We start from the raw sequence: 25,073 nt of genomic DNA on the forward strand, positions 1-25,073 counted from the left end.
GATGGACACTACAAGAATATTGAGTTTTAATAGCATTAAAAGATAACGATTTATGTATTTATGCTATAGTTGATTTACCCTTAACTCTTTTGTAGCGTTTCTAAATTGATACACGCTATAATATGTTATGCAGATAAAAAGTTATGCGCTGGCTCAATTTTTTCGCTCAATTTTTTTTTAACATGGTATATGATAGCATATATACACAACTAAAACGTTATGGAAAAATTAGCGGGAGAAAAGAAGTCAGTGACCGCCTAAACTAAAATTGGGCTCTAGAAACTCTTATCCACAAACCCTTAATTTTTTATTTTTCTTTCACTTTATTCATCAGGCTAATGAAACCGTCTATCTTCTTTGACTTCTCTTCATCTCCGTTACTCTATTCTCGCTCAATCCACTTCTCCTCTTTGCTTCTTAGTCTCTTCGTTTCTTCATCTTCTTCACCTCTTCCTCTTCTCCCTCTTTTCTCGTCTTCTCCAGCAAACTCATTTTTCCAGATCTAATTTTTTTTTTTTTTTTTCAGATCTCGTCGCCGCTTATGATGTACCGCCAAAGTAATCGAAGAAGACGTAACGAGAGATGTTATGCTAGTTTTCCGATAGTTACAAGGGATCTCCGCCTTCCACCCTAGCTCCATCATTGCCTCTTAGATCTGTCGCCGTTTCCACATCTTAGCCGCCAGTGAGTCTCTTCCGAATTCTTCTTAATGTTTGAGATATTAATTTAGGGTTCTCCAATTTGTGCTTTTCATCCATAACTCTTACGATTTTTTAACTCTTTGTGTTGGTTTTTTTTCTTCTAATTTGATTTAATTGAGCCACGAGGATGGATGTATTTGGTTCGATTTTTGAAGGAATTGATGTTCTCAGAGATGAAAGTGAGGGATAATTAGGAAGAAATACGATCCTTTTCGTCGGAGCATTGGATCTGTGTGGCCTCTCGATGGTAGAAGGGAGGAGTCCTAACAGCGATTGATGAAGAGATGAGCGATATTGTGAGGATTAAGACAACAGATCGTGAAGATAGGTGATGAATCAAGTTGAGGTGAAATCAGATTCGAGGTTAGGGTTTAATCTTTAATTTGTACTAGTTTAAGGGTAGTTATCAAGCGGAATTTTTCTGTGTGCTTTTATTTTGTTCTCTGAGAAGCTAAGTTGTATATTTGATTGATGTTTTTTGTTTAATGTAGGCATTGAGATTCTTAAGTACGTTGACACTGTTACTCCGAAATACAAGCCAAAGTTTGATGCTTTGGTGAGCAAATAGATGAGAAACTCGATTGCTAATGTTTGTTTTATTATAAGTTTCTCTTCTATAAGATCTTTTCAGTTGACTTAACTTTGTGTCATGTTTGTGCCATGTTTCATGCTATATCTAGTTGATGCAACTTGTAAGGTTAATCAAAAGTTGTGATTTATCATTTTGTTTTAAATCTATACATGCTATTCTAGGTCAAAGGGAGGCGTCGTGGAATCTGTTCTTGTATGCAACTTGAAAAGTTGAGTTAGGAGAGGAGGATGGGATAGAACTAAGGTAAACAAACCAACATTTCTTGTGAATTCCAATTTTTCCGTACTCTTTGCTTAACTTTTTCTTATTTCTTTTGTCAACTCTGGGCAGAGAGTTGCAATATGTCGTGTGTCTTCAAGTGATCGAGCAGAGAAGGTCCATTTCATCCCTTTAGGTTCCAACGCTAGCAAGGTCTGGGTAGAGGTTTTCAAGGTTGATGGTGCACGAGTGTGGAGAGCAAATTGAGAATTTGAAACATTTGCATGGGTTTTATATATGAAGTACTTTGAACTCCTTATCTTGGTGTTTTATAATATGTAGAGCTTAGGTTTGACTCTTCATGACAAATAAATGAAGTATTTTGATTAAATATACTGTTTCTTATACCCAGATTTATATATATTGATTCAAATTAGTATAAAACAAATAGAAATGGTTATATTTATATAAAAATAGCAATTCCAAAATGTTGTTAATAATATCATTAATAACAACAAAAATACGCTATTATATAATATTTAATTACATTCAATTAAACGTTATTGTATACGACAATACGATAGCAGAACAAAAAAACGTAATCTAAAGTGTCTGACCTATTATGACGGGCGCAGATATAGCGTTTGTCAAAATGCTATAGAATAGTTAGATAGCGTTATTCGGATGCTAAGAAAAGCCATTTTTCTTGTAGTGGGAAGAGGGGGAAGCTCTTGAAAAAGCTCTACGCATAAACGAGCGAATAATACATAGGACTTTTCCACCGTTGCCATATATATCAACAAACGCAAGACACTAGAGACTGCAACATATATATAGAAATACATATTCATTAGTGACCAAACCATTAGAAAAACATACATATTAGTGATCAGATTAACCATTAGATAAAAAACTCTCGTATGTCTACAAAAAGCGACAGAAGAACCTTCAAGATAAAAGCGGAGGGAGTTAATATTACTGTATGAACAATTTCATCCTTGTTCTTTTCGAAGTTGCGTTGAGTCAACCAACAAACCCTAGATACCACCTCGAAGAATAATAGAAGTTACACATAATAAGTGATACTGTATATACGAAAAGATATTATATGATATTTACATAAGAGCCCCTACTATCAATCAATATGAAAAAGAACGGTATTTACATAAGAGCTTATTTATACCAAACTCCCAAAACGAATACGTTCATATACAAAATATTATCAAATAATTAGTATTTCGAAAGTTATAATATTCCTGCCAAATGAAAAAAAAGAAAAAAAAAAAACAACTTGACTTGATACGCTTAACCGTTTTGATTTTTTACAGCTCTAGCTCCTCTTGGTTCAAACTTATACAGATGAAACTCGGGCGAGATTCCAAGATCGCCGGAATAACTCTTCTTCTTCGATAACTAGTCACTCTGAATTTCTCTCGAGAAACTACAAAAGTTGACCAACGTTTAAACATTTTCTTGTCATCATGTACAACAAGTATGACGTGTATTGGATTTTTATTTTCTTTGCTACCTAAAAACGTGGGAACATATAAAATTTTTGGCTTTCTTTTATATTTCTTGGTCTTTTGTTTGTTTGGCTTTTCAGTTTTCATGGCAATTTAGGTGTTTACGCACACAAGTCTTCTTTACCGTTCTGAGAAATGACTTTGTTTTTATTTTCGGATATTGTATAAAAGAAAACAAGGTCCGGTTATGAGTCTCCTATTCGAAAAAAGGTTTAGAATACAATCAATCACAAATTGAAGTAAGACTCATAAATAGACTCATGGGCCCATCATAGGCCCAATATCAACTTGGTACTTACAGAGTGAACCAGTTAGCTAAACAAGAAGAATCAAAGCAACTCCTGAATCGCAGAGTAGAGAGCACGGTTAGGGACAAGGTTGAGATGTGACAGTTTGAGATTTGTCATCGGCGACGTCTTGTGACCTGTGCTAATCCATTTCTTAATAGCTTCTAATTCGTATGTGAATCCATCGGCAGCCATGTGTGGATCTTCCATGACATCCTGCGACAAATATAAACCACATTAACATGTTAAAAAGTTTACAAGACTTTTGAGTGTTATGCAAGTTATCTTCTTGTAGAGAATTATATGGTCTCGCCTGTGTTATAGGGCAGAAAAATGATGATGGAGGCTGACGAAGGCGCACTGTCTCTTGTGCTGTTTTAAGAGCATTGTCCTTCTCTTGTCGCATTGCATCTGTTTCTTGTTTGTACGATTCGACAATTCCTTTGACAATCTTGAGCGCTAGTATTTTAGTAGAAAGCGAATCCTCTGTTTTTTTTCTAATAATTGACTCTTGGTCGTACTTGTCTTGCCATGTTATCACCTGTGAATTCAGGTTCTTTTTTTCTATTATTACAGTTTCATGCAGTTGCTTTAACCCCTCCAACGCTTTCACGTCTTCTCTCCTGCGTGCCAGTTCTTCGTTGTATTCGCTCTCGAAATACTCAGCCTTCCAACGCATATAATCACGTTCTATGGCTAACGCGATTTCAGTTTCTGTCCTACGCTGCAACTCTGCTTCATGTTTGTGCTCCAAGGCTTTAACTTGAAGTTGCAATTTACCTTGTTCTTCCTTGTAAGACTCAAGTAACTGTTCCATCATCTCTACTTCTTCCTTTGTTCTAGAAAGTGCATCTTCTCCTTCCCTAAGCTTGACTTCGACTTCGTCATTGTACTTATTCTCCAACTCTATAGCCTGTAAATCAAGCCTAGAAGTCAGCTAGTTTTCCAATGGAGGACAGAAATAAATATATTAATTGCTTAGGTATTCCTCTCAGGTGGTAAGATGGGATTCATAAGCACCTACATTACAATTAGTACTATGCTCTTAATTAAACCCTTTATTAGTAGATCCAAGAGTAAAAAGAAATAAAAGGCAAGGCAAAGGCAAACCTGAATTAAACTTTTCCGTGTTGTTTCAGTGATCTTCTTATCCTTGAAAACTTCAGCCAAAACCCTAACTGTTTTGATGAATCTCCAATAGTTTGATTCATCAACATAAACATGTGTCAGTGGTTCTGTTTTGGGGGATGAGTTTTCAAGCTCTACTAGGCAATTACGCAAAAACCGTCTCTCAAGAGTTGTAATTTCGCACTGAGATTCATCTGATGGAAGATGGGGAAGCTCATGAAAAAGCTCTACGCATATACGAGCTACATAGGAGTTTTCCACAGTTTCCATATCCAAAAACGCAAGACAATAGAGACTGCAACATGTATTTAATATATACATACATATTAGTGATCAAATTAAACCATTATAAAATGTCTCATAAGTCTATAAAAAGCGACAGAGAACGTAACCTTCAAGATAACAGCCGAGGGAGATGCTCCTATTGTATGAACAATCTCATCCTTAATGATCTTGTCGAATTTGCGTCGTGTCAACCAGTTGAGTAAACTACAAGAATGAGACAGGATTTGTTGATGATAGTAAAACCCTGATCTAGAACTCACCGAGGGAGATCTCAGCCAAGAAAGTGATTACCAAGGAAGAAGAATCACTTCCAAGGATTGAGAATCTATAATCGTAACACGGAGATTTAAGGGTTTTGATAATTTGATTGATTGGGTTTTTAGAAAGTCGCTAAAGCCTTACATATTTAACTAAATCAAGAGATCAAAGAGCCCAAACCATGTTATTAACGGGTTTATCCTATAACAAAATCATAACTAACTAAACCATAGATCAGAGAGTCCAAACCAAGTTATTAACTGTTAAATTCGGGCTTATCATGGGCTTCCAACTCAAAACCAATTGGCAATTAGTGGATTGGCCCTAACACTTTATATCACTTAATAATTTCTCCAACTTCCGATGTGGGACTTTCTCTCATTAACACCCCCCTCACGCTCATGCATCGTTGGCTCTGAAGCGTGGGCATATGTGGGAACAACATCCACGGGGTGGCCCGATATGGGACTTCAATAACACCCTCCCTCACGCTCAGACATGAACATCTGAAGCGTGGGCATATGTGGGAACAACATCCACAGGGTGGCCAACGATCGGTGGCTCTGATACCATGTTAAATTCGGGCTTATCATGGGCTTCCAACTCAAAACCAATTGGCAATGAGTGGATTGGCCCTAACCCTTTATATATCACTTAATAATTTCTCCAACTTCCGATGAGACTTTCTCTCATTAACATTAACCGGTTTATCCTATAACAAAGAACTCGAAAGGCAAAATCAATCCACAAATTAAGGATCAATGAGAATGGTCTGCCACTCTGGCTAATTATTAAGTAAATACACAAACCCTAGAATAATAGAAAAATAACATAATTAGAGATACCAAAAGATATTATATGGTAATTTACTTAAGAGCCCTAGTATCAATTAATATGAGGAAATAAGGGTTGTGTTATATTTGTATAGTTCATCTTATATTGTAGAGCTTATTTTATATAGAACTCCTAAAACGAATCTAAATCATTAGCTGTTATATTGTTATAAGATACCCAAATATTGTACATATACACTTATATATTATATAATAAAAACACCCATATATAATCTACAAAATATTATCAAAAAATTAATATTTGTGGAACAAAAACTTTAAAATTTGGTATTTTAGAGAATTGCCCATTTATAATCGACAAAATATTATCAAAGAATTAATATCTCAAGACTATAAAGTTATATATCTAAATATTATCAAAACATTTTATACAATAATGAGTTTCCGACTAAGAGAGATTTTAAAATACTTGGGATCACAAATTCAAGGAAGACTCATAAATAGAGTCGTGAGACCATTTTATAGACTAAATCTTCTAACTTCTAATTGTAAACCGGTTCGAAAATTAGGAAGAATCAAACCAACTCCTCAATCGCAGTCCGGAGAGCACGATTAGGGACAAGAGTGAGATGTGGAAGCGGGAGATTTGTCATCGGCGACGTCTGGTGACCTGTTCTAAACCATTTCCTAATAGATTCTGCTTCGTATGTGAATCCATCGGCAGCAAAGTGTGGATCATTCATGACCTCCTGCGACAAATATAAACAATACGAGATTGAGTGTTATGCAAGTTATCATATTCTTGTATAAGATTTGTGCTTGCCTGTGTGATAGGGTAGAAAAACGATGATGGAGGTTGACGCTTTTCCATTAGCTCTTTTGCTGTTTTGAGAGCATTGTCCCTCTCTTCTCGCATCGCATCTGCTTCTCCGTTGTAAAATTCTAGCAGTCCTTTGACTATCTGAAGCTCTTCTTGTTCTCTAGAAAGTGCATCCTCCCCTAGTTTCCGTAGACGACACTCTTGCTCGTACTTGTCCTGCCAAGTTCTGACCTCTGAGGTCAGACTCTCTTGCTCTGTTTTGTAGGTTTCAAGCAGTAGCTTTACTTCTTCCAACTCTTTCCTTTCTTTATCCAGCGCACTCTCTGATCCTATCCTGAGAATCATCTCACCCTCGTACTTGCTTTCGAACTCTTTAGCCTTCAAACGCGTATCATCGCGTTCATTTTCAACAGTTTCCAGTTGAATCTTTACCTTCTCTAACCTCTCCCGTTCTATGGCAAGCAAGGTTTCAGTTTCTTTCCTATGCCTCAACTCTGCTTCATGCTTGTGCTCCAAGGCTTTAGCTTGAAGTTGCAATTTACCTTGTTCTTCCTTGTAAGACTCAAGTAATCGTTCCATCATCTCCACTTCTTTCTTTTTTCTAGCAAGTGCATCTTCTGCTTCTTTCCTAAGCTTTACTTCGTCATTGTAATTTCTCTCTAACTCTACAGCCTGTAAATCAAGCTAGCGTTAGAGAGATATACGCAAACCAAAAGATTAAGCTTTTAGATATATTCATGTCTTCCGATATAAAGGTACGTTACCCGAGAACTTCGAATTAGCTGATTGAAATTTTCATCAGAAAAATGGAAGTCAGCTAGTTTTCCAATGGTGGACAGAAATAAATTCATCGCATCGGTGATCCTCTCAGGTGGTAAGATGGGATTCATAAGCACCTATACATTACAATTGAAATTATCATGTGCTCTAAATTAAATCCTTAAGTAGAAGCAGATCCAAGAGTGAAAATAAATAAAAAACGCAAGGCAAGTCAAGGCAAACCTGAATTATGCTTTTACGGGTTGTTTCAGTGATCTTCTTATTCTTGAAAACTTCAGCTAAAACCCTTACGGTTTTGATGAATCTGTAACAGTTTGATTCATCAACATAAACAAGTGGTAAATGTTCTGTTTTGGGGGATGAGTTTTCAAGCTCAATTCGGCATTTACGCAAAAACAGTCTCTCAAAAGTTGTAATATCGCCGTGAGATTCATCTGATGGAAGAGGAGGAAGCTCGTGAAAAAGCTCTACGCATAAGCGAGCGAATAAGACATAGGAATTTTCCACCATTGCCATATCGAAAATGCAAGACACTAGAGACTGCGACATAAATAAAAATACCATTAGAAAAGTCTCATAATATATTTATCAACAAAAAGGGACAGAGAACCTTCAAGATAAAAGCAGATGGAGATGATCTTATTGTATGAACAATCTCATCCTTGATCTTGTCAAAGGTTGCGTTGCGTCAACCAGTTAAGTAAACTACACGAATTAAAAAGCAAAACGAATCAAGAAATGTTACCAAGAAGAAATAGCTACAACTTTGAAAACGAATCCAAACTAGCCATATCTATTAATTACATTGTTACAAGATATACAAGAATTAGTAGCCAAGAAGAAAGAGTTCCAAAGCTTTTTTTACCTCTTTAATTTTTCCAGCATTCGCTTCTCCTCCATCGAACATACACCGATGAAACTCCGGCGAGAATCCATGAGCATAAGATCTCCGGAATTCTTCTTCTTCTTCTACTTCTTCTTCTTCTTATTGTGCAACTCTGATTTTCTGCGCTTCTTGAGAAGCTAAAAAGTTGACTAAAAACGTTTAAACTTCTTCTTGTCATGCAGAGCAAGTGTGACGTGTCTCTCCTTCACTGGATTTTAATTAACTTCGGCCCATAAGATGGAAATTTGACTGAATTCAGTAGACAGGCCCATTTAGTGGCCCATTGATGGTGGAAACCCTAGCTATAAATAGAAGAGACTCTCTCTCTTCATTTATCATTTCTCTTTTCTTTCTAGAGAAATCGGCGAATCTGTAACTAAGTACCAACAACAACAATGAGAGCCAAGGTAACATCTTCGTCTTCTCCGATTCAATATTGTTCTTTGTGTTTGAACTCACTAGCGTTAGATTCATCGATTAGATTATCTAAGACGCATTCATTTATGGATACATATGATATACGTACGTATAGAGAAAGGTATAGATAGAGTTATATACTATATTGCCTGTGTTATACGTCTTTAGTAAAGCCGTACAAGAAGATCTTAGGATTGTGTTTTTGATATTAGAACTATTAAGAATTGATAATCGATTTTGCATCACATTGCGTCCAAAAGATATTTTTGTTCATATTTTACATGTTAAATTTGGTGTATTGAGATTTTGCAAAGGTTAATCTTGATTGGAACGATCTCTGTGCCATAAAACCCATTACAGTTTCTTGAAACCGTAGTTCTTATAGGTTGGGTTAGGTTAGGTTGTAATAATCTCTCCATTTATTATGTCCTGTTTCTTTCATTCTGTGTATTGTTGTTATTCAGTAATAATGACGACATTGGTTATGGTTTTTGGATATTATTGCAGTGGAAGAAGAAGCGTATGAGGAGATTGAAGAGGAAGCGTCGAAAGATGAGACAGCGATCCAAGTAGAGACCACCAACAACCAAGTTCCTCCCCCTAATAACTCTCTCGGCTCTCTGTGATTCTGTTTTGTCTTGAGACTTTCTTTTTAGCAAACAAACCTTTTTCTTTTTAGTATCGAGTTTTGAACATTCTGGGATGTATGTAAAACTTGCGTTTGTGCTCTTATCTATAATCAATCACAGATCCTTTTATCTTATCATCACTGTTTTCAGTATGGGTGAAGCTTATTTTTGACTAATTGTTCAGACAACAAACAATCTTTTGTTCTGTCATGAAACTAGAGAAGAAGTAGTATACTGTAAGTTTTAAGAAAATGATTAGCTTAAGCTAATGAAACAGTTTTCAAAATGAATTTAATCAACCATATAAAATTGGCAAATATGCTTATTAATCTAAAAACAAAGGACCAATCAACACCATTCTCTGTAATATGCAATAAAAAGATAAACAAAACTTTAGAGCTGAGAGGTTGAGAAAATTAGTACGATGGCGAGAGCAGCTTGTACCAGTGTCGTCACGGCTTTGGCTTTCTTACCCTCTACGTCTCTCTTATGTAGAAACCAGTTGTTATTCTCCGGTAATTCCAAGTTCGTCGGAGTTTTGACTCTCCAGAAGCGATGCTTTGCATCCAAAGTAAGCATGAGCTTGAAAGCTGGAATCGTCGGTCTTCCTAACGTCGGCAAGTCTACTCTTTTCAACGCCGTCGTAAGTCTATATATCCAACCCCATTCATTGATGCGCTTGTGTGGTTCTTCTTCTCTCAGGCATTTCATCAAACACCTTGTGTGATTGTCTCAGGTTGAGAATGGAAAGGCTCAAGCTGCTAATTTTCCCTTTTGTACGATTGAGCCTAATGTTGGTATTGTTGCTGTTCCTGATTCGCGTCTTCAAGTGCTTTCCAAACTTAGTGGTTCTCAGAAAACGGTTCCTGCATCCATTGAGTTTGTTGACATTGCTGGTCTTGTCAAGGGTGCTAGTCAAGGCGAAGTCAGATTCTTTTCTCTGCTCTTATCTCTCTCTCTATCTCAATGCCGACGATTCCATACTAAGTTTTGATTTTTTTGTAGGGTTTAGGCAATAAGTTCTTATCTCACATCAGAGAAGTTGATTCCATCCTCCAGGTTCATTTCTCTACTCCTTGTTTGCCTCAGTAATTGCTTATGTTCCTTCTGGCTATGTAACTGTTTTCAGTTCAGGTGGTACGATGTTTTGAGGACAATGACATTATTCATGTGAATGGCAAAGTTGATCCCAAGTCTGACATTGATGTCATCAATCTCGAACTTATTTTCTGCGACTTGGATCAGGTACACTCAGAGCCATTCTCTTTCTGTTTCAATGTTCAATGAGCTGTTCATTTCTTGATCTTGTACTAGGGAGAGTATTGATCTTCTTTCTTATCTGCGTTCGAAACACTCTGGAACACCTTTAAGCTAAAACAGAGTTGAAAAAGCTAATTTGGATCTTTTGCAAGAAATGCAGATTGGTAAAAGGATCGAGAGACTTAAGAAAGGGAAGGCTAAGGATTCACAATCCAAAAATAAGGTACAAATCTTGGCCCAAGAAATTACTGACTTCCCATAATCTGGTCTGCTGATATTCATAATGTGTATGTGACATTCTATGACACAGGAGGAGGCTGAAAAATCTGCTTTGGAAAGAATTCAGGAAGCTCTTCTAGATGGAAAACCTGCACGGTCAGTTGCATTGTCTGATCTCGAGATGGAAGTTGTAAAGCATCTCTGCTTGCTTACAATGAAGCCTATGATCTATGTGGCAAATGTTGCTGAAAATGATCTTGCTGAGCCAGAGAAGAATGCTTACGTTGAAGAAGTGAAGGGTCTTTCTTCTGATTTGCAGTCTGGACATGTGGTTGTTTCAGCACAGGTCAGGATCATTGTCTATTTACATCGTATGCTATGACGTTTTCATGCACTGTCTATTTTACTTAAAACGTTCTTCCACTACTTTTACAAAATCTTCCTTTCATGGAAGCAGGTTGAGTCTGAGCTAACCGAACTTCCCCTGGAAGAACGCACAGAATATTTAAACTCTCTAGGTGTCAGTGAAAGTGGCCTTGGGAACCTTATCAGGGCAACATACAGCCTGCTAGGTTTGCAGACATATTTCACTTCTGGTGAAAAGGTGAAGAACACATACAAAGACTAAAACTTGTTATAGAACATATACATAAACTCTAAAATGTTCATTCTCTATGGCAGGAAACAAGAGCATGGACAATACACGCAGGTTAGTTTCCACTCAGTAGGGTTCTCATAATGCATTATTTCTTGAATATATGAAAGTAATTTGGTGTAAGTTTCTGTGGATACAGGCATGACTGCACCACAAGCTGCTGGCGTCATTCATTCTGACTTTGAGAAAGGTTTTATTAGAGCTGAGACTGTAAGCATTTTTTTCTCTTAATGAATCTCTTGTACAGTTATGCTCCCTATTTTGAACATGACCAAGTTTCAACTGTATGGTATTTTCTTTCATAATAATCCAGACCTCATCTCAATCGTTTTTTTTTGTGCAGGTTGCATATGAAGATTTTGTCTCTGCTGGATCTCTAGCAGCAGCAAGAGAGAAAGGACTTGTGAGTTTCTTCCTGATGTCTATAAATTGAGCTGCCTTGTAATGAAACATCTTACGATACTCTTCTCACTCGGAGTTTGCTTGAAATTTTATTTGTTTTGCAGTTGAGATCTGAGGGTAAAGAGTACATTGTTAAAGAAGGAGATGTGATGCTTTTCCGCTTCAACGTATAGCATAATAACCCCGAGATCTCAATCACTTCTTCACAGAACAACACAGCTTGTGTTTCTGCACGGCTTTTAGTATTTTCATTTCTCTTGGTTTTGCAATATATAGTAATACCTTTCTTTTATTTTTATACTCTAAGGAAGTAATTTTTTATCAAACAAAGATGAGATGTATAAGTTGGGTAGAACAAGATATATCAGATTTCCTTGGATTGGCAATGAGAATTTTATGCAATAAGCATGTGTATTGACGCCAATCATTCCATTTTATATGAATCTCCTATTTAGAGATTCTTCTTTTTGTGAGCTTTCTCTATCTTTTGGCTGAAATAATTTTGAGTGGCAAGATGCAAGAAATTAGATTTGCTGCCAAATGCTGACCATTTGTTTTTGATGATAGTCAAACTCAGAACAGGGAAATAACTAACTTTTTATAAAATTATTCTGTACAAAATAATAAGGATGTAATTACAGTACAGTAACCAAATGTAACAAAATCAGAAATAGCAACACTCAAACCAAAACTTAATAAAAAGGTACAGAGAAAAAATCAAGAATCAAGACAAAAAGATCCGTAGAAGCTGTGTGTGTTGTGGGAAGATTCCCTAGAAGACACAATCCAAAACGCAGCAGCAGCACATTGCAGCCAAACTGCAAAAGAAAAAATTCAATATACAAAAAAGAAAAGAAAGAAGGAAACAAATACAGATAGATGAAAAAGATAAAAATTACCATCCACGTAAAAAGCCACCAGTGCCTTTGCTCTGCGTCTGATGAGGAGGCTGCACAGTTTGGGGAGATTCCTTCTTCATCACCGGGTAACCCATTGGTGGCGGAGCTGTCACATACGGTGTCTCTGTCATTGTCTGCTTCATTTCTGCACATATTTGTATATATATACATCAGTCATATAACTTTCTTAAACATATACCAACAATCGTATAATGTACAAGAATGACTCACCGTGTTGTTGATGATACTGAGCCATTGATATGTCTGTATAAATGATGAGTTAAGAGAGATGATGAAATTGTTTTTGTGAATTGCTTCAATTCAAGTGTATATTTATACATTTTCTTGACGTTACCTTCCGGTTTAAGACATTAAATTTTGTTCGGAGGTCTGTTCGTAGAAACTTCCGGTTTCTCGCCGACCGACCACGACACAACGCGTTTCAAATAAAAGTAGGAGGCCGCTGTTGATTCTGGTCGCCTCAGAAGGTTCCAGGTCAAGTGACGTGTTCTCACCGGTGTTTTGATTGTAACATTATTGTTTGCCTTGTACGACCAATCTGTTGTGTTTTGATTGCAACATTATTGTTTGCCTTGTACGACCAATATCCAGATTTCCCATTGTTGTTGAATCATGAATCAGCCTAACGACTGAATATTTTTTTATGGTGCTCTCATGGGATTTGCCTGTATGGCTGTATTCTTCAACATTCAAATTAACTAACCATACCACAACACATCATCCATTGCCACGAAACCTAATGCATTATGCATGAATGTGACAATTACTCTCTCTACATTATCCAACTTAACAAAGTAATCTAATTGTCTTCCCCTGTTTAAGAACAACTCTGTAAAACGAACTGTAAGAAACCTTACCAAACCGGCATTCTTCCAACTTTCAATAACACAAAACTCTCTCGATAACCTAACAAACATATAACCTAACGATTATGAATGCATGAATATGAATGATCCGAGGAGAAGAGAGTATTAAAAAAGAGAGACAAAATCAACACAGATATTTGCGAACACAATAACAAAGTTCTCAACTAGAAGAAAAAAGTAAAAACATTGAGGGGATGGCGAGAGAAAGTCTTCACGATCCGTCATACCAAAAGAGTAATCATAAAACACGACAAAAATAAGATAGAGGGAATAGTAACCATAGTGCAAAAGGCTAGTCTTGGTGAAAGCTTAAAGCTTGTCTTCGAACTCAGATAGTGGAGTCATCTGTTCCTTCAATCCCTTCCTCTTCCTGATATCAGCCACCAGAACTGAAGCCTGAGTACCTGGCTCAAGAGGGTCAGAAGACATCATTTCCCAATGATCAAACACACACTGTGGGAAAGCCTGTCCTGAGGTTGCTGCCCTAAGCTGACTCGAGAATCCGAAAGACTCCACAACAGGCAGGTACGCCTTGATGTTGTACAGCGGAGTTCCTGGCCTCTGCATCTCCTCAAAGACGTGTCCACGCTTCTGATTCAGCACACTGTAGATTCCTCCAAGAGCTCCCTCTGGTGCCTGGATCTCAACCATGTAAACTGGCTCCAAAAGCCTGGGCTTAGCTGTGATCTGGGAAGCGTATATGACCCTTCTGGCTGTTGGGATAACCTGACCACCTCCTCTGTGGATGGCATCAGAGTGAAGCACCACATCACAAACCTCGAAACAGATGCCTCTCATGTTCTCTTCACATAGAGGACCTTCCTTGGACGCCCACTGGAAACCAGCCACCACTGAGTCCTTGATTTCATTAAGGTACTGAACTCCCTTACACATATCAACAACCATGTTAGGCCCTGTGGTTTCAGGTCCAAATGCCCAGATCTTCTTTGCAAGATCCTTGTCCCATCCAAACTCCTCAGCCAAGATCTTGGACCTGATCTTAGGGTCATCCCTTGGGCCAATACGTCCATCATCAATCGCCTCAGCTAGACCATCCTCCATGGGTCTTGCTTCCATGTAGAGACGGTTATGCTTGTTAGGAGACTTACTCATAACAGTGCGAATAGACCTATCACTAACTGTCTCACGGAAGGAGACCACAGGGTCTGACTTGATAATTTCAGCACCACCCATGAAATCATCCTGCAGATCCTTCAGACAAATCTCAAGATGTAGCTCTCCTGCACCAGCAACAATGTGCTCACCAGATTCTTCCATTGTGCACACAACCATAGGATCAGACTTGGCCAGCCTCTTGAGACCCTCAACCAGCTTGGGAAGGTCAGATGCAACCTTACACTGAACAGCAACACGAACAACAGGAGACACAGAAAACTTCATGGCACGAATGGGGTGAGCATCAACTTCCTTCTCATTAGTCAATGTAGCATTCTTGGTGATGAACTGATCCAGCCCAACCATAGCAACAGTGTTACCACAAGGGACATCCTCCACCGTCTCTTGCCTCTTACCCATCCAAATAACAGTCCTCTGAACACTCTTAGTATACAGATCCTTCTTCTCACCAGGGACATAGTTGGGACCCATGATTCTGACCTTCATACCAGTAGAAACCTTACCAGCAAAGACACGACCAAAGGCAAAGAACCTACCCTTGTCCGAGGCTGGAATCATCTTAGATACGTAGAGCATGAGAGGTCCATTGGGGTCACAGTTCCTGATGGCATTTGCATACTGATCATCAAGAGGACCTTCATACAGATTCTCAACACGGTACCTCTGGGCAGTGTGGGGAGATGGCAAATGAAAGATCATCATCTCAAGTAGTGCAGTACTTGCAGGGAGCCAAGTCTGCATAACACGCTTCATTAGAGGTTTACCCATAAGCTCCTTCTCATCATTCTTCATTGTGACACCAAGCTTCTGCAACATAGGCCACAACTTGTCCTTCTGGTCATTCATGCAAGTAGCGATGATTTGCTTGATGGGTTCATAGCAGAACTGGACAAACCCACGCTTGCAGGTCGGGGAACCAGTGTTTTTGCCACTCCATTTCCTGGTGGCAGGGTCAAAGAAATTCTCACCCCAGAGCCTCTCCATCATCTTAGTTTCATCAACACCGAACTTGGAAGCATACATCTTTGCAAAGTTGGTCAGTGTAAACGCCCAACCATGGAGACCAGCAGAAAACGCCACAGTTCCCTTCTCTGGGTAAACCTGAACATCACCAAGGAGAGGATCCTCATATGTAGCCATGATAACGTTGGCATTCTCAATGACCCTGGAGAAAGTCTGGTAAGCCTCCTCACCATCAACCTGAAGCTCAAGGAAACACCTGTCCATCTTGTTAACAGTCAAGACAGGTCGAATCCTTTCACCAAGAGCCTGACGTAGAACAGTCTCAGTCTGAACACAGACACCCTCAATACAGTCGACCACCACAAGAGCACCATCAGTAATACGGAGAGCAGCAGTAACCTCAGAAGAAAAGTCAACGTGCCCAGGAGAATCGATAAGGTTGATAAGGTATTCGTTGCCATCTCTGGCTCCAGTGAAACTCTTCAAGGACTCATCAGTCATCTCGTAGTAGAGAGAAATACCAGTGGACTTGATAGTAATACCACGTTCAGCCTCATCAGCTCTGGTATCAGTCATACGAACATCACCAGCAACCTCTTGGGCAATGATACCAGCAGCAGCAACCAAGGAATCAGTGAGAGTGGATTTTCCTGTTGATCAGCAAATAAAGATGCATTAGCTTACATTCTAATTCGTTCAGCAAACTCAAGAAATAAATAACCAGACATATTCTAAAATTCAAAACAAATTAGAATTGTAAATAAATACTGAAAAACTTCTAAAACTGATAAGAATTATACAAAAAAAGAGTAGGAGATTATACCGTGATCGACATGAGCAATAACGGACATATTACGAATGTTGTGTTTGTAGTCCATAATCCTTCGAAGCTCATCAGCTGTAAACTTCACCTGCAATTGTATAAAAATATGTTAAGTTTGAATCCATACAGCAAGTTTATGTAATGTAAAATTATATAAGCAAATAAAAACACCAACAGTCTTACCATTTTGTCAAACTTTTGATTGTCACCTACAAAATCTCTGCAATACCATAGACCAAAAAAAGAATTAGCGATTGAGTAAATTAATTGAAATATTTCAACACAGAAAAATATATAAATACTGCGATTTTGAAACATTAAGTAGTTAATTCGACTAATAAGTCTACGGAAGAGAAAAACATAAATATTTGATTAGATATAGTGAAATCAAGTAAAAAAGAGAAAGGACTTAAAACGAAACCCTAAAGATCGACAAAGAAAATTACAAACAGAGAGAAAGATAAAGGAAAGCTTAAACTAAATCAGATGATAAATCAATTCGGAGACTCACAGAGCAAATCGTCGAAGACGAAGAAGATTAATGATGCATAAAGACAGTAAACACAAGAGATTATGAAAAACGTTTGATCTATTAAGAGTTGTTTCATTCTATAAAAGACCTATCTAAACCAGATCGATACGAAAAACAAACGGTACAAAAACTACAGAGACTCGTCGAAACAAACAACAATCAGATATAAATCATCAAAGGTTCTTTGATTGAGATAACAGAGCGATATAAACATAGATCAACAGCAGAACGCGATAATCTAAACATCAAAACGGAACAAAGAGAAATTTCATCGACGATCTACGAGAAGAAGAAGACTAACCTTGAAGAGAACGAAAGAGAGAGAGAAGAAAAGAGGTGCAAGGAGGCGTTAGAGCAGCCTAAAGCTTGTTTATATAGTAACCAACGAGATGCTCTCAGTATATCCCTTTGTTCTCGTTTTTAGGGTTTCCTTCTCTTAATGGGCTTTTATGGGCCTACACGCATCGGCCCAAAATTATTACTGTTTGTTTAATCGTCTGATGGCAACCATCTTCTCTAGGCTCGGTCTAGCGAAATAAACCGAACCAAATGTACCAAACCAAAACCGAACCAAAAAAATCGAATCAAACTGAAAATTTAAAAATAACCGAATGGATACTAAATTTTATAACCGAAATAACCGTAACCGAATCGATACCGAACCGAAATATTTTGGGTAACCAAAATATCCGAAATACAATTATATTTTCAAAATAATTAGTTATTTATATACCAAATAATCAAAAATACTTGAAAAATATATAAAAATAGTAAAAATATTCGAAAATAACCTAAATATATCCAAAAATATCCGAAAATACTCAAAAATAACCGAAATATCCGAAAATATCCTAAACAAAATAACCGAATGGATACTAAATTTTAAAATCGAAAGAACCGGAACCGAACCGAAATTTCAAAATATCCGAATGGATACTAAATTTTGAAACCGAAAGAACCGAAACCGAATAGACCCAACCGATAACCGAACGGTTAACCGAAATCCCAGGCCTAATCTTCTCCCTGCATTATCGATTTTTTTCCTTAAAACGTTTTATAAAAATTAAAATTTCAAATCCGTATAAATCAAGAAATATTCACCAATATTATTACCATCCTCTCCATGCATTATCGATTTCTTTTGTTTTTTCCTTACAACGTTTTATAAAAATTAAAATTCCAAAAAAAGCTCCATAGTCATTGTTTTTTTCTTAAGCTGCTCAAACTTGGTCAACAAAGACGGTACCAAGAATATGATTTGGTCTTAGACGATGACTTTCACTGTAAACGGACTCCTTATTATTACATTTTTGCTCATCTGTTTAACTAAATCAAGGAATGATAATACATAAACTCTTCTTAGTCGTCTTGGCAAAAGAACTGGGACTTGCAACTGCAAAATTCCATCATTCTTCTATGGTTAAAGAGGTTTTACAAATTTGAAATCAGTCATGACTAATTATTGGTCATGAAAAGAAAGCTTAGAAGTTGGTGTTTTTGTTTCAACGCCCACTTGTGAGAAGTCCCTTAAACGATATGTATAGATCATTGTTTTCCTTTCCAAATATTTCCTCTGCTTTCTGTAATGTTTCCTGGAGATTAAGATGAGATGAGACCATTTTAGGATTCAAACATTTTACAAATTCAGACTAGAAGAGTTGTGGTTGAGCAGTAGGTATTACCTCGCGGCTCTGCTTCCGAGCGTTTAGTTCCTTGATGTTAGCCAGGAATGCACTGAACTGTTCATAAGACAAACGGCTCCTGCAAATTGCCAAAAAAAAAATGCTTATCTATCACTCATTCCCATATACTAGTTGCTGGCTCTAGGAACTTTAAGAAATTATATTTACCTGGCTTGTCTAAAGAACTCTTTCCCATCAATCCGCGGATGGCGAGCTGTATAAGAGACAGTGAATATGTAAATGGAGAGAATGAGAACAAAACCACCAATCGATTTTTATAATATTGGCAAAAAGATGCATTTTAGAAATACTTAAGTTGTAAACCTGAAGTAGAATGCGACCGAGGAGGAGAGTTTGCTACTGAAGATTGTTGGCTTGATGAAGACCACATACGTATATCATAATGTGAAGTTGTTGGGGATGCAGCTCCAGAGAATAGCTTTGGTGATGAAGCAGCAGAGTAGCTTCTCGGAGAAGCACCAGTAGATAAGATCTTTGGTGTTCCGCTTGGTGTAAAACCGGGAGAGAATTGCGGAGTCATAGATTGTCTTTGCCTCGCTTCACTTAAACCTGTTTAATGAACCATTACACATTCATACATCAGAATTACACATTGAAATAGTTTTTTTTTTTTTTTTGTAAACATCTTCTAGCCTAGCATTTTGTTGATACAAACTTAATAGTTGCATGAATCAGCCATGATTACCTTGGTTGTTTGAGTAGGAACCGTGCGCCGATAAGCCATTCGAATTCTCATCTACAATCCATACAGAGTAAATAACATCAGAACAAGTAACTCTTGAAGAGACTAATACATGAAGGAAAAGCAAAGACAATGAAGACCAACAAGCTCAGAATACTTGAGATGTTACAATACCTTTGCCTCGAGGAACCACTCTGACATCAGCTGTCTCAGTTTGCTGTAGAGAGAAGAACATCAGATTTTGTTGGCTTCATATTATATATAAAAAGGGATGTCAAAAGAAGTGATGTTGAGAGAGCATACAGATGGATTGTCATCATTCAATGACTGCATCAATTGTCTCTTGAATGCTTCCAACTACAAGGCAAAAGACAGGAGCTTGAGCATGAAATCAAATGATTAAAAGTCGACAAAAATCGATACCATAACATTTGAAAAAAGAAAGAACCTTTGCAAAATCACGACCGAGTTTCTTCGCAGTGATAGCCAGTGAATCTCGTTCTTGAGTTAGTTTCATCTTCAATCCAAAATCCAAAGATGAACCAATTGAGTAAAAGACAACACTTTGATGATCCAAAATTGAGTGAAATTCTTACATTTTCATCGACAACATTCTTCAAAGTAGAGTCAGCCTCATGGTAACGTCTTTCAAAGGAAGAGACTCTGTCTTCAAGTTCACGGACAAGCCGATCTTTCTCAAGAAGCTTCTGTCTCAAGCCGGAGACTTGTGATTCCAGATTCGAAACCCTAGAAGCGATGGCCATGGAAGTGATCTTCCTGGCGAGATCGAGTTGATCATAAGGGTCGGTGGGAATCACGGCGAGAATCTCGTCGGAGAGGCTGAAGTCACCGCTGCTTTGAGACTCCATTGCTCGAAAAAGGTCTCTCGGGATCTTCGGCTGCCCAAATAAACTACGTGGCGTGTTTTTATTGGAAGATTCGCACTTTTTATTTGTCGTTGTCTGTCTTTAGGCTGTAGAGAGAGAGAGATATTTATATATTGATCATGAAACCCTGAGCTTTTATAACTTTCATGTTTAAACCCCTTTAGCTATTTGTTCTTATTTTAGTACCCTGAACTTTGGTTTTGATACAATTTAACCCCAAGACCTTTAACGAAATCTGAAAATCTCAAAAATTGAAACCTTAAACCTCTCCATAGTCGAAGATTCTGAAAGAGACAAAGAGGTTCGCCTATCTCCATTTTGAGGGTAACTCATCTCTTCTTCTTCGTTTTATTGCTCAAAATCAGAACAAGAATCGATCTTGTAAGGCAAAGTTTTTTTTGACATTTCGTTTTTCGTCTTTTATGTTTATCTGCTGTCTATCTGCTTCCTTCCCCGATAGTAATGCTCGGGTTTGTTGATGAATGAGATAAGCTAGTGAAAAGCGTACTACTTTAGTACTTTCTTCTCACTTCCAATTTTTGGTTTCAGGTTCTGCAGGTTCTTATTGTGACAAGTCTTGGGGATTTAGTGATTGATCTCTACTTAAATAAATGTCCTTTGACCTGCAACAACTTTCTCAAGCTCTGCAAGTAAGTGCCTATCTACCTAGGTTACATTTCTATGGTACTCATTATGTCTCTTTAAGGGGGTTTTTAACTTACTTATTTGGTTAGGATCAAGTACTACAATGGTGCCTCTTCCACACTGTGCAAAATGATTTCACAGCACAGACGGGTGATCCAACTGCCACAGGAGCTGGTGGAGATTCAATCTACAAGTAAGATGTTCTTTTCATACTCTCGTATTATATGTGGACTGCTTTCATATTTTGACCATTCTTTACCTTTTGAACCCTTTACTCTGTGTTGATTAGTGTGCCGTCTTTTTGTTTTTGTTTTCTCCTGTCTATTTTTACCCATAAATTGGTCAACTTTACTCAACCATCTCGTGCCTGCTATGTTGGATTTTTAGATTTCTGTACGGTGAGCAGGCTCGGTTTTTTGGCGATGAGATTCATCTCGATTTAAAACATTCAAAGACTGGCATTGTTGCAATGGCCAATGGTGGAGAAAATCTGAATGCTTCCCAGGTAAGCCAACTCATATTGCTTGAATTGCCAAGTTTTTGAGGTATATTTGTCAGAATAACTATCAGTGTGCTGTGCATCAACTTTTGTGGTGTGGTTTGTACTCATATGGCTTGTCTGTTTTCTTTTTAGTTCTATTTCACACTTCGTGATGATCTGGACTATCTTGATGGGAAACACACTGTAAGCACAAAATCATTCCTAATCATCCTATGCTTTCGTTTTGTATTAACCGGATACATACAATACGCCATTTTTCAGGTGTTTGGGGAGATTGCCGAGGGGTTTGAAACTTTGACTAGGATAAACGAAGCTTATGTTATGCCAAAAATAGACCATATAAAAACATTAGAATCAAGCACGCATATATACTTGAATATCCATTTGATGATCGCCCGCAGCTTGCTGAAATGATACCAGATGCTTCCCCGGAAGGAAAACTAAAGGAAGAGGTCAAAGATGACGTGCGACTTGAAGATGATTGGGTTCCGATGGATGAAGAACTTGGTTCTAAGGAACTGGAGGAGGTTTTCCGCGAAAAGGCTGCCCATTCTAGTGCTGTTGTACTTAAAAAAGTGTAAGTATCACGTATTCACGGATTTAGATGCCCCTTGTATTTATATCAATCACGTTTAATATCTGAGCTTGTATTGCTGTTGAAGATAGGAGATATACCAGAGGCTGAGGTAAAGCCTCCTGATAATGTGTTCGTCTGCAAACTGAATCCTGTGACTGAGGTAGGTGCTTGATACTTCAAATTAAAAAGCAAAGCCTTCCTGGGTTTGTGAAATTTTGTTCTTTTTCTCTTGTCTCATGGAGGATCAGGACCTGCATAGCATTTTTTTCACGCGTTGGAACTGTAATATCGTAAGTGATAATTCCTTGACTCTTAATTCGTTTGCAAAACTCAATTGTTCCGCAGTTGTGTTTATGTTCATGTCTGAATTTAGCAGGGCTGATGTAATTCGGGATTTCAAGACAGATGACAGTTTGTGTTACGCTTTTATAGGTGAGTCGAGTCTGTTGGGCTATATAGTTACTGTTGAAAAAATCTAGATTCTTCTGTTGAGTTCTTGTTGACTGAGAGTTTTGTCTTGGTTCTAGAGTTTGAGAACAAGGAAGCATGCGAACAAGCGTACTTTAAGGTACATTTCAACGGGGTAATAAGTGTTGACATAGATTTGTAAATAATACCAACTTGTTGCTTTGCAGATGGACAATGCTTTGATCGATGGTAGACGAATACATGTGGATTTCAGTCAGAGTGTTCCGGCAGAAAGATTCACAGAAGGGTAAAGGTAAATCCCTTTTTCCATCCTCCTTATCGAGTATTGAAGGCATAGACCAAACAACTGATGGAATCCTTGGCAAAACATGAAACGCTGACAATCTAATCGACACTGAGGACAAGGCAGATAAGTACATTGGTAGAAGACAGCATCATAGGGATGAGGTAAGAGAAATGGAGAGGAGGTATGATGATGGTATTAGTAGGGACACAGAGAGAAAAGAAAGAGACAGTAGGGAAGATGAAGACAGAAGAAGAAACCGCAAAGAGATGGGAGATGGAGAGAGGCGTGTGGAGAGTCGAAGAGAAAGAGACTATGATCGTCGGAGTCATATAGAGATTATAAAGGAAGGGCAAGAGACACACACAGTGGAAATGGGAGAGAAGCGAGGGATGGGAGAAGGAAACGTAAATGGCATGGGCCAATTCTTATGAGCTAATCAAATGTAGCTTAGGTAATGTCATGAATACGAAACTTTGGCAGGGATGTATCTTTTTAACTTATCAATATGAAGCTTTTTAATTCCATTTCTGTTCAGTTCGAAATCAATATCATCTTCATGGTGAGCGATATAAAGCAGGAACGTTAAGAGTTAGTGAGGCAAAGAAAGTAGCAAAAAATAACAACACGCCACTTGGATTTGAACATGTCTTCTGTATTGTGTATCAAACTCAGTATGTTTTCTTCTGGAAGATGTATAAATAGACACATCACACTGATACATGGTGACTGCTGAAGCCAATTGCAGATGAGGCAAATTAAAACATGACTAGTCTGCTTTGGTTCACTACACTAGCCCGTTCTCTCTAATGCTTTTTCACAGCTCTTCTGTGCAACAATATGCAATATATCAGGATGAAGTAAACCATCCCATGTTCCTATCTACACTTTTTCACTTCACAGGACGCACCCCGACTGTCTTAACACGGAATCTGTACTGAGGTGGAGATTCATCACTGTCATCGCTGTCTTCATCGTCTTCTTCTTCACTGGAATCATCTTCAACTGTATCCCAACGGGCGTAATCGAGTGTTGAATGACCCTTAGGCTTAGGTATGGCTTGCCATGCATTAGATTGCTTTCCAGACAACAACGGCACTTCCTTGCTGTTCTGTTCTCTAACCTCTGGTGTTTTAGGTGCAACAACTTCCCCCTTATTTATATCTGCATCTTCTCCTAGGGTCTCTATATGTCTTCTAATGGAAACTACCGACTCAAACCTCTGATCTCTTCTCTCGTGAACACCAAACTCAACTTGTCTACTTTTCTTATCTTGTGTGTCTTGTTCTTCTGCGTCACTCTCTTCTTCATCTTCAGGAATTGGAGCAAGGGACTTTCCTTGACCAAGAAGAACAAGACACACTTTTAAAATCCAAATCCAATGAGCCAGAACAATCATAAAGTAAGTGAAGAAGCAAGATAGAGAGAGTATACCAACTGCGTCCTCAAGCGAGCTTCAAGGTTCTGATAAACCTTGGAATCAGGGTTCAACTCCATGAGTCTGGTGACATCAAAAAGAGCAGATTGGTATTCTTTAAGAGTGACTAATGTCTGAGCCCTCAGACTCAACGCACCACTATGTTTCTGATCAAGCTCAAGAACACAAGTGCATTCTTCTGCTGCCTGAAAAATCGAAAACAAAAGATTGGCTTTCTTCTAACACTCATGACTGCGATTAGAACAAAATACTAAGCATGAATGTTCTTAGATTTGCTCTTAATACTCTAATCACTCAAAAATTCTCACATAGCAAAATTGAAATCCTCATTGAATTGAATTGACCATTTCTAAGTTCAAATTATAAAAAACAGAGAAGGAGATCAAAGGAAGAAGTCAAAAGAATATATATATAAAAAAAAAAAAAAAACCTTATTGAAATCGTTCAATTTCAAAAAACAAGCGGCGCGGTTGCTGTGAAGAGCGATCTTCTGAGGCTTGGCCTCAGCAGCCATAAGAGCCTCCGTAAAGAAGAGAAGCGCCTCTTTATACTTGCCGTCTCTGTATAGCTGATGCCCCTTCTCCACCTTGCCTGATGCCATAAATACTCCCGGAGAAGAAGAAACCGTAGATTTAACGAAACTGATAAAGAGAAATTGTAGAGAGAAGAGAGGGGGAGAGAGATCCAGAGAAGAAGAAGAAGAAGAAGAAAGGAACAATAATGGCGAGTGAAGAAGCCTAGAATAAGACCTGGATTGATTGATATATGAATCTTCCTTCTTCTTCGATTCAATTTCAATGCAAATTACATGATTTTACAATAATTAATTTAGGCGAATTGGGTTTTAATCTT

At 37.9% G+C, this 25,073-nt stretch overlaps 8 protein-coding genes and 1 long non-coding RNA gene across 11 annotated transcripts; 3 read left to right on the forward strand and 6 right to left on the reverse strand.

Moving 5' to 3' along the window:
* The first annotated feature begins 9 nt into the window (after positions 1 to 9).
* Positions 10 to 1,898, forward strand: LOC110224589. Of its 3 annotated transcripts, none has more exons than XR_002329089.1 (5): positions 10 to 684; positions 821 to 1,064; positions 1,193 to 1,257; positions 1,455 to 1,536; positions 1,624 to 1,898. It is a non-coding gene; the product is annotated as an uncharacterized LOC110224589 (long non-coding RNA). The 3 variants fall into 3 exon arrangements; XR_002329090.1 differs by having other exon boundaries at positions 12 to 684; positions 857 to 1,064; XR_002329088.1 differs by having other exon boundaries at positions 18 to 1,064.
* Positions 1,899 to 3,162: 1,264 nt separating this feature from the next.
* LOC9330612 (putative U-box domain-containing protein 58) lies at positions 3,163 to 5,645 on the reverse strand. Its single transcript, XM_002894505.2, has 4 exons — positions 4,822 to 5,645; positions 4,412 to 4,724; positions 3,615 to 4,214; positions 3,163 to 3,517 (listed from the first exon to the last, which is right to left on the reverse strand). The coding sequence occupies exons 2-4, from the start codon at positions 4,697 to 4,699 to the stop codon at positions 3,344 to 3,346; spliced, it is 1,062 nt and encodes a 353-aa protein (XP_002894551.1). The 5' UTR covers positions 4,700 to 4,724; positions 4,822 to 5,645; the 3' UTR covers positions 3,163 to 3,343.
* Positions 5,646 to 6,254: 609 nt separating this feature from the next.
* On the reverse strand, positions 6,255 to 7,876 carry LOC9330613 (putative U-box domain-containing protein 58). Its single transcript, XM_002894506.2, has 4 exons — positions 7,589 to 7,876; positions 7,351 to 7,482; positions 6,590 to 7,258; positions 6,255 to 6,515 (listed from the first exon to the last, which is right to left on the reverse strand). Exons 1-4 carry the CDS (start codon positions 7,874 to 7,876, stop codon positions 6,342 to 6,344), a joined length of 1,263 nt encoding a protein of 420 aa, XP_002894552.2. The 3' UTR covers positions 6,255 to 6,341.
* A 1,768-nt stretch (positions 7,877 to 9,644) lies between these two features.
* Positions 9,645 to 12,256, forward strand: LOC9330614 (ribosome-binding ATPase YchF). Its single transcript, XM_002891826.2, has 11 exons — positions 9,645 to 9,941; positions 10,035 to 10,223; positions 10,304 to 10,357; positions 10,433 to 10,543; positions 10,719 to 10,781; positions 10,869 to 11,123; positions 11,235 to 11,381; positions 11,459 to 11,486; positions 11,572 to 11,642; positions 11,776 to 11,835; positions 11,939 to 12,256. The coding sequence occupies exons 1-11, from the start codon at positions 9,723 to 9,725 to the stop codon at positions 12,005 to 12,007; spliced, it is 1,266 nt and encodes a 421-aa protein (XP_002891872.1). The 5' UTR covers positions 9,645 to 9,722; the 3' UTR covers positions 12,008 to 12,256.
* A 160-nt stretch (positions 12,257 to 12,416) lies between these two features.
* On the reverse strand, positions 12,417 to 13,630 carry LOC9327935 (cysteine-rich and transmembrane domain-containing protein A). Its single transcript, XM_021014295.1, has 3 exons — positions 12,965 to 13,630; positions 12,734 to 12,878; positions 12,417 to 12,652 (listed from the first exon to the last, which is right to left on the reverse strand). The coding sequence occupies exons 1-3, from the start codon at positions 12,987 to 12,989 to the stop codon at positions 12,607 to 12,609; spliced, it is 216 nt and encodes a 71-aa protein (XP_020869954.1). The 5' UTR covers positions 12,990 to 13,630; the 3' UTR covers positions 12,417 to 12,606.
* Positions 13,631 to 13,723: 93 nt separating this feature from the next.
* On the reverse strand, positions 13,724 to 17,448 carry LOC9330615 (elongation factor 2). Its single transcript, XM_021014294.1, has 4 exons — positions 17,377 to 17,448; positions 16,727 to 16,763; positions 16,544 to 16,631; positions 13,724 to 16,370 (listed from the first exon to the last, which is right to left on the reverse strand). Exons 2-4 carry the CDS (start codon positions 16,727 to 16,729, stop codon positions 13,930 to 13,932), a joined length of 2,532 nt encoding a protein of 843 aa, XP_020869953.1. The 5' UTR covers positions 16,730 to 16,763; positions 17,377 to 17,448; the 3' UTR covers positions 13,724 to 13,929.
* An 884-nt stretch (positions 17,449 to 18,332) lies between these two features.
* On the reverse strand, positions 18,333 to 20,433 carry LOC9330616 (uncharacterized protein At4g15545). The gene is made up of 9 exons (XM_002894509.2): positions 20,057 to 20,433; positions 19,909 to 19,977; positions 19,764 to 19,817; positions 19,635 to 19,677; positions 19,464 to 19,514; positions 19,082 to 19,327; positions 18,926 to 18,971; positions 18,758 to 18,836; positions 18,333 to 18,667 (listed from the first exon to the last, which is right to left on the reverse strand). Exons 1-9 carry the CDS (start codon positions 20,327 to 20,329, stop codon positions 18,578 to 18,580), a joined length of 951 nt encoding a protein of 316 aa, XP_002894555.1. The 5' UTR covers positions 20,330 to 20,433; the 3' UTR covers positions 18,333 to 18,577.
* Positions 20,434 to 20,635: 202 nt separating this feature from the next.
* LOC9330617 (peptidyl-prolyl cis-trans isomerase CYP59) lies at positions 20,636 to 23,208 on the forward strand (the record flags this gene model as incomplete). Its single annotated transcript, XM_021010568.1, is given in 15 exon segments — positions 20,636 to 20,728; positions 20,897 to 20,997; positions 21,082 to 21,095; positions 21,098 to 21,185; positions 21,380 to 21,497; positions 21,627 to 21,677; positions 21,756 to 21,813; positions 21,816 to 22,069; positions 22,157 to 22,231; positions 22,314 to 22,334; positions 22,336 to 22,361; positions 22,448 to 22,503; positions 22,599 to 22,639; positions 22,707 to 22,759; positions 22,761 to 23,208. Coding segments are annotated over 15 exon segments (1,161 nt in total), but the record flags the coding sequence as incomplete, so codon positions are not given.
* Positions 23,209 to 23,391: 183 nt separating this feature from the next.
* On the reverse strand, positions 23,392 to 25,040 carry LOC9327936 (protein unc-45 homolog A). Its single transcript, XM_021013310.1, has 3 exons — positions 24,652 to 25,040; positions 24,218 to 24,406; positions 23,392 to 24,116 (listed from the first exon to the last, which is right to left on the reverse strand). Exons 1-3 carry the CDS (start codon positions 24,820 to 24,822, stop codon positions 23,676 to 23,678), a joined length of 801 nt encoding a protein of 266 aa, XP_020868969.1. The 5' UTR covers positions 24,823 to 25,040; the 3' UTR covers positions 23,392 to 23,675.
* Positions 25,041 to 25,073: the final 33 nt, after the last annotated feature.

Source organism: Arabidopsis lyrata (genome assembly GCF_000004255.2).
Source record: "Arabidopsis lyrata subsp. lyrata unplaced genomic scaffold ARALYscaffold_1, whole genome shotgun sequence".
Taxonomy (NCBI): domain Eukaryota; kingdom Viridiplantae; phylum Streptophyta; class Magnoliopsida; order Brassicales; family Brassicaceae; genus Arabidopsis; species Arabidopsis lyrata.